Source organism: Myiozetetes cayanensis, unplaced genomic scaffold, assembly GCF_022539395.1.
Source record: "Myiozetetes cayanensis isolate MyiCay16 unplaced genomic scaffold, myiCay2020 scf1468, whole genome shotgun sequence".
Lineage (NCBI taxonomy): Eukaryota > Metazoa > Chordata > Aves > Passeriformes > Tyrannidae > Myiozetetes > Myiozetetes cayanensis.
In genome coordinates, this window is record NW_026087124.1 from 1 (window position 1) to 7,453 (window position 7,453).

The 7,453-nt window shown below is 65.1% G+C and overlaps 1 protein-coding gene and 1 long non-coding RNA gene across 2 annotated transcripts; one reads left to right on the forward strand and one right to left on the reverse strand.

Moving 5' to 3' along the window:
* Window positions 1-1,728: 1,728 nt before the first annotated feature.
* On the reverse strand, window positions 1,729-4,621 carry LOC126637160 (collagen alpha-2(I) chain-like). Its single transcript, XM_050310097.1, has 4 exons — window positions 4,519-4,621; window positions 3,340-3,344; window positions 2,053-2,101; window positions 1,729-1,739 (listed from the first exon to the last, which is right to left on the reverse strand). Exons 1-4 carry the CDS (start codon window positions 4,619-4,621, stop codon window positions 1,729-1,731), a joined length of 168 nt encoding a protein of 55 aa, XP_050166054.1.
* A 182-nt stretch (window positions 4,622-4,803) lies between these two features.
* LOC126637161 (uncharacterized) lies at window positions 4,804-7,227 on the forward strand. The gene is made up of 4 exons (XR_007628255.1): window positions 4,804-4,850; window positions 6,041-6,196; window positions 6,355-6,413; window positions 7,133-7,227. It is a non-coding gene; the product is annotated as an uncharacterized LOC126637161 (long non-coding RNA).
* Window positions 7,228-7,453: the final 226 nt, after the last annotated feature.

Here is a 7,453-nt window from a genome sequence, read left to right on the forward strand (position 1 = left end):
TGCCTCCCAGTGCCTCCCAGTAGCTCCCAGTGTCTCCCCAGGATCCAGAAGGACATGCTGCTGGAGCTGACGCGGGAGCTGATGGCATCCCAGTGGCTCCCAGTGACTCCCAGTGAGTCCCAGTGACTCCCATTGCTCTCCCAGTGGCTCCCAGTGTCTCCCAGTAGCTCCCATTGCTCCCCCAGGATCCAGAAGGACATGCTGCTGGAGCTGACGCGGGAGCTGATGGGATCCCAGTGGCTCCCAGTGAATTCCATTGGCTCCCATTGGCTCCCATTGATTCCCAGTGGCTCCCAGTGGCTCCCAGTGTCTCCCAGTAGCTCCCAGTGGCTCCCAGTGGCTCCCATTGGTTCCCAGTGGCTCCCATTGATTCCCATTGCTCTCCCAGTGTCTCCCAGTGTCTCCCAGTGTCTCCCAGTACCTCCCAGTATCCCCCATTGCTCCCCCAGGATCCAGAAGGACATGCTGCTGGAGCTGACGCGGGAGCTGATGGGATCCCAGTGGCTCCCAGTGGCTCCCATTGATTCCCAGTGGCTCCCATTGATTCCCAGTGGATCCCAGTGATTCCCAGTGTCTCCCCGTACCTCCCAGTATCCCCCATTGCTCCCCCAGGATCCAGAAGGACATGCTGCTGGAGCTGACGCGGGAGCTGATGGGATCCCAGTGGCTCCCAGTGAATTCTATTGATTCCCAGTGGCTCCCATTGACTCCCATTGGTTCCCAGTGGCTCCCATTGGTTCCCATTGATTCCCATTGGCTCCCATTGCTCTCCCAGTGACTCCCAGTGTCTCCCAGTAGCTCCCAGTACCTCCCATTGCTCCCCCAGGATCCAGAAGGACATGCTGCTGGAGCTGACGCGGGAGCTGATGGGATCCCAGTGGCTCCCATTGATTCCCAGTGGCTCCCAGTGATTCCCAGTGTCTCCCAGTGATTCCCAGTGTCTCCCAGTACCTCCCAGTGCCCCCCATTGCTCCCCCAGGATCCAGAAGGACATGCTGCTGGAGCTGACGCGGGAGCTGATGGGATCCCAGTGGCTCCCATTGATTCCCATTGATTCCCAGTGGCTCCCAGTGGCTCCCATTGATTCCCAGTGACTCCCATTGGTTCCCAGTGTCTCCCAGTGCCTCCCAGTAGCTCCCAGTGTCTCCCCAGGATCCAGAAGGACATGCTGCTGGAGCTGACGCGGGAGCTGATGGGATCCCAGTGGCTCCCATTGATTCCCATTGATTCCCAGTGTCTCCCAGTGTCTCCCAGTGTCTCCCATTGATTCCCATTGCTCTCCCAGTGATTCCCAGTGTCTCCCAGTGCCTCCCAGTACCTCCCATTGCTCCCCCAGGATCCAGAAGGACATGCTGCTGGAGCTGACGCGGGAGCTGATGGGATCCCAGTGGCTCCCATTGATTCCCATTGATCTCCCAGTACCTCCCAGTGACTCCCAGTGTCTCCCAGTGGTTCCCAGTGTCTCCCAGTACCTCCCAGTGCCTCCCATTGCTCCCCCAGGATCCAGAAGGACATGCTGCTGGAGCTGACGCGGGAGCTGATGGGATCCCAGTGGCTCCCAGTGAATTCCATTGATTCCCATTGCTCTCCCAGTACCTCCCAGTGACTCCCAGTGTCTCCCAGTGACTCCCAGTATCTCCCATTGCTCCCCCAGGATCCAGAAGGACATGCTGCTGGAGCTGACGCGGGAGCTGATGAAGGAGTTGGGCATCACCGTGGTGGGCGACGTCATCGCCATCCTGCGCCACGCCAGGGTGGTCCACGGGCAGGTGGGACCCCCGGGGGCACCCCTGGGACCTCCTGGGACACCCTGGGACCCCCAGGGACACCCCCAGAACCCCCCAGACCCTCCTGGGACCCTCCTGGGACCCCCTGGGACCCCCCCAGACCCTCCTGGGACCTCCTGGGACCTCCTGGGACCCTCCAGAACCCCCCTGAAACCCCCCTGGGACACCCCCAGACCCTCCTGGGACCCCCAGACCCTCCTGGGACCCTCCAGGATCCCCCTGGAACCCCCAGACCCTTCTGGGACCCCCTGGGACCTCCTGGGACCTCCTGGGATACCCCTGGGACCCCCTGGGACACCCCCAGACCCTCCTGGGACTCCCTGGGACCCTCCAGGATCCCCAGGGACACCCCCAGACCCTCCTGGGACCCTCCAGGATCCCCTGGGACCTCCTGGGACACCCCCAGACCCTCCTGGGACCCCCTGGGACCCCCAGGGACACCCCCAGACCCTCTGGGACCCCCAGGGACACCCCCAGACCCTCCTGGGAACCCCGGGGACACCCCCAGACCCTCCTGGGACACCCCCAGGGACACCCCCAGACCCTCCTGGGACCCTCCAGGATCCCCCTGGCACCCCAAGGGACCCCCCCAGACCCTCCTGGGACCCTCCAGGGACCCCCGGGGACACCCCCAGACCCCCCAGGGACCCTCTGGGACCCCCAGGGACACCCCCAGACCCTCTGGGACCCCCAGGGACACCCCCAGACCCTCTGGGACACCCCCAGACCCTCCTGGGACCCTCTGGAACACCCCCAGGGACACCCCCAGACCCTCCTGGGACCCCCTGGGACCCCCAGGGACACCCCCAGACCCTCTGGGACCTCCTGGGACACCCCCAGACCCTCCAGGGACCCCCGGGGACACCCCCAGACCCTCCTAGGACCCCCTGGGACCCTCCAGGATCCCCCTGGAACCCCCAGGGACACCCCCACAACCTCCTGGGACCCCCAGGGACACCCCCAGACCCTCCTGGGACCCCCTGGGACCTCCTGGGACCCCCAGGGACACCCCCAGACCGTTCTGGGACCCTCCAGGATCCCCCTGGGACCCCCAGGGACACCCCCAGACCCTCCTGGGACCTCCTGGGACCCTCCAGGATCCCCCTGGGAACCCCAGGGACACCCCCAGGCCCTCCTGGGACCCCTGGGACCTCTCCAGGATCCCCCTGAACCCCCAGGGACCCCTGGCCCCCCTTGTCCCCCAGGAGCTCTGCAGGCGGCCTCGAGGATCTGCAGCCCCCGGACCCCCCACCCGACAGCACGGGGGATCTCTGGTAGTGACCCCCGAGACCCCCAAAACCTCCCAGAGCCCCCAAGACCCCTGAGACCCCCAGAGACCCCTGGGTCCATCCCAGCTCCCTGGTCCCTCTGTGTGGATCCCACTGGGATCAGGAGGGATCCACCTGTCTGGAGCCCCCTAAGGGGTCCCTGATCCCCCATCCCCCAATCCTCTGGATCCCCCCAATCCCTCTGGGTCCCCTCCCCAATCCCTCTGGGTCCCTCATCCTCCTGGATCCCCTGATCCCCTCTGAATCCCCAGGATCCCCCTGACCCCTCCTGGATCCCCCAATCCCTGACACCCCTAGATCCCTTTGGATCCCGGATCCCCCTGGATCCCCCATCCCTCTGGATCCCTGGGATCCCCTGACCCTGGATCCCCTGATCCCTGGACCCTCCCAACCCCCTGACCCTCGGGCTCCCCTGACCCCCTGGGATCCCACCCATCCCCTGGATCCTGGGACCCCCTGACCCTCTGGACCCCGGGATCCCCTGACTCCCCTGGATCCCTGGGATCCCTCCTGACCCCTGGGATCCCCTGGATCCCCTGACCCTCTGGATCCCCCTGGATCCCTGGGATCCCCACCCCCTGGATCCCCGGGATCCCCTGATCACTTTGGATCCCTGGGATCCCCTGACCCCCTGATCCCTCTGGATCCCCTGGATCCCTCCTGACCCCCTGACCCCTCGGGCTCCCCTGACCCTCCTGGAACCCTGGGATCCCACCCATCCCCTGGATCCCTGGGATCACCCCTGGATCCCCCATCCTCTGGATCCTGGGATCCCCCTGACCCCCTGGATCTCACCCACCTCCCTGGATCCCTGGGATCCCCTGACCCCCTGGATCCCTGGACCCCTCCCAACCCCTGACCCCCGGGCTCCCCTGACCCCCTGGATCCCACCCATCCCCTGGATCCCTGGGATCCCCCATCCCCCTGGATCCCTGGGATCCCCTGATCCCCTGGCTCCTCCTGACCCCCGGATTCCCCCCATCCCCTGGATCCCTGGGATCCCCCTGGATCCCCCTGATCCCTTTGGATCCCTGGGATCCCCCGGCTCCCCTGACCCCCTGACCCCCTGGATCCCCCTGAACCCCCTGACCCCCTGGGATCCCCTGACCCCCTGGCCCCTTCAGCTCCCCTCATCCCCTGGATCCCTGGGATCCCCTGACCTCCTGGATCCCCCTGATCCTCTGGATCCTCTGGACCCCTCCTAACCCCCTGACCCCCGGGCTCCCCTGACCCCCCTGGATCTCCCCCATCCCCTGGATCCTGGGATTCCCCAACCCTCCCTGGATCCCTTTGGAGCCCCCCAACCCTCTCTGGATCCCTGGGATCCCCTAACTCCCCTGGATCCTTTGGATCCCCCAACCCTCCTGGATCCCTGGGACCCCTGGATCCTCCCCATCCCCCTGGATCCCTGGGATCCCCCAACCCTCCCTGGCCCCCTCAGCTCCCCTGGGTCCCCGGGATCCCCACAGCCCTCCCTGGATCCCCCTGGATTCCCCTCATCCCTTTGGATCCCTGGGATCCCCTAACCGTCCCTGGCCCCCTCATCTTCTCCTGGATCTCCGGGCTCCCCTGACTCCCGGGCTCCCCTGACCCCCCTGGATCCCGGATCCCCCCATCCCCTGGACTCCCAGATCCCCTGACCCCCGCTCTGTCCCCGCAGCCGCCGGGCGGATGATCCGAAGAGCCTGAGCCGAGACCCCCAGAGACTCCACCCAGAGACCCCCGGGCCCCTGCCCCGGGCTCTGCGCCACCGTCCCCAACGGAGACACCGCAGGTGGGGAGGGCGGAGCCCACGGATCCTAACGGGATCCACCCCAAATTCCCATGAGATTCCTACTGGGATCCACTCCAAATTCCCAGCTGGAATTGGGGGAGGTGGGAGGGGGATTTTGGGGGTTGGCGGGATGGGGGGTCGAGAGGATCCTCAGGGATCCACCCCAAATTCCCATGGGATCCTGCTGGGATGCACCCCAAATTCCACAGGATCCTGCAGATCCTGCTGGGATCCACCCCAAATTCCCACGGGATCCCTGCTGGAATCCACCCCAAATTCCCATGGGATTCCTGCTGGGATGCATCCCAAATTCCCAGCTGGAACTGGGGAGGTGGGAGGGATTTTGGGAGGTTGGTTCGATGGGGGTCGAGGGAGATCCTCAGGGATCCACCCTAAATTCCACGGGATTCCTGCTGGGATGCACCCCAAATTCCCATGGGATCCTGCTGGGATGCATCCCAAATTCCCATGGGATCCCTGCAGATCCTGCTGGATCCACCCCAAATTCCTAGCTGGAATTAGGGGAGGGGATTTTGGGAGGTTGGACGGGGTGGGGGGATCAAGGGGGGATCCTCAGGGATCCATGGAGGGGGCTGGGCTGGATCCCAAGGCTTCTGTGGGATCCTCAGGGCTCCAGGGAGATCTGGGATTGATCCAGGCGGATCAGAGTGCTCTGGGATCAATCCAGAAGGATTGGGGGGATCTGGGCTGGATCTTGAGGGTTCTGTTGGATTCTCAGGGATCCAGTGGGATCTGGGATTGATCCAGGGGGTTCCCAGGGCTCTGGGATCAATCCAGAGGGATCAGGGAGATCCAGGCTGGATCCTCGGGGATCCAGGGGTTCCCAGGGCTCTGGGATCAATCCAGAGGGATTGGGGGGATCTGGGGTGGATCCCGAGGGTTCTATGGGATCCTTGGGGATCTAGGAGGATCTGGGATCGGTCCAGGGGGCTCCCAGGGCTTTGGGATCAATCCAGAGGGATCAAGGGGGATCCAGGCTGGATCCTCAGGACTCCAGGGGTTCCCAGAGCTCTGGGATCAATCCAGAGGGATCAGAGGGATCCAGGGTGGATCCTCAGAGCTCCAGGATCTCCCAGGGCTTTGGGATCCATCCAGGGGGATCCAGGCTGGATCCTCAGGACTCCAGGGTGTCTCCTGGATCTCTGCTGACCCCCCATTCCCGTTCCCAGGCGGTTCCAGCCCCCCCCTCCCTCCCCCCGTGCCGGGGGCTCCCGGGAAGCGGCGCCGGGTGACGGCGGAGCGGGAGGGGCGGTTCCGGATCTCCCTTCCCGAGGGATCCCCCGGGAATCCCCCCCGGAAGATCCTGCAGCTCCAGGGGCCCAGAGGTACCCGGGGATGGGAGGAGGATCCCGAATTCCCCCTTGCTGGGATTGGAATTACCGGAATTCGTGGCATTCCTGGCATTCCTGGCATTCCTGGATCCTGTGGGGGGTCGGTTTGTCCCAGAATTCCCACGTTTTTTTCTTCCCTTTGGAATTGCCAGGCCTGGGCAGGACGTCGGTGTTCGAGAGGCTCGGGGCAGAGGCCAAGGCTGAGGGGAAGGTGAGGGGATCCAGGGGGATCCAGGGGGATCTGGGGGATCCAGGGGGATCTGGGGGATCCAGGAGGATCCAGGGGGAACCAGGGGCTTCTGGGGGATCCAGAGGGATCTGGGGGGATCCAGGGGGATCCAGAGGGATCTGGAAGGAAGAGGGATCCAGGGGGGTCTGGGGGATCCAGAGGGATCCGGGGGATCCAGAGGGATCTGGAATGAAGAGGGATCCAGGGGGGCCCGGGGGATCCAGGGGGCCTGGGGATCCAGGGGGATCCGGGGAATCCAGGGGATCCAGGGGGTCTGGGGGATCCAGGGAATCCAGGGGGATCTGAGGGGATCCAGAGGGATGGAGGGGGAGGGAAAAAGGAGCAGGATCCTGAATAGTCTGGGATCCAGGGAGGACAGGATTGGAGGGGGGGGGCCCCAGGATTTGGGATCCAGAGGATTTAGGATCCAGAGGATCTGGGATCCAGAGGGAGTGGGATCTGGGAGGGCAGGATTTGGGATCCAGAGGGTTGGGATCCAGAGGGAGCAGGGTTTGGGATCCAGAGGATTTGGGATCCAGAGGAGAGCAGGATTTGGGATCCAGAGGGTCTGGGATCCAGAGGGTCTGGGATCCAGAGGGAGCAGGATTTGGGATCCAGAGGGAGCAGGATTTGGGATCCAGAGGGTCTGGGATCCCGGAGGTCTCCCCGAGCCCCCTCCTGACCCCCCATTCATTCCGCAGCCCTCGGGGGTTTTCAGCCGCCTGGGGGCCACCCCCGAGGACCCCCCCTTGGAGGAGGAGGAGGAGGAGGAGGAGGAGGAGGAGGAGGAGCCCCCTGGCCCTCTCCCGGAGGAGCCTCCGAGGGCCCCCCTGCCCTACGTGGGGTCCTGAAGAGGCCGTGCCGGGACTGCGGCGGCTCGGAGCCCCCCGAGCACGACCCGGGGCCCCTGGCCCAGGACGGGGCCGTGTCCAGCTCCGGCCTCCCTGAACGCTGGGGAGATCCCCTGAAAACCCCCTGAAATCCCTCTGAAACCCCCTGAAACCCCCCTGAAACCCCCTGAA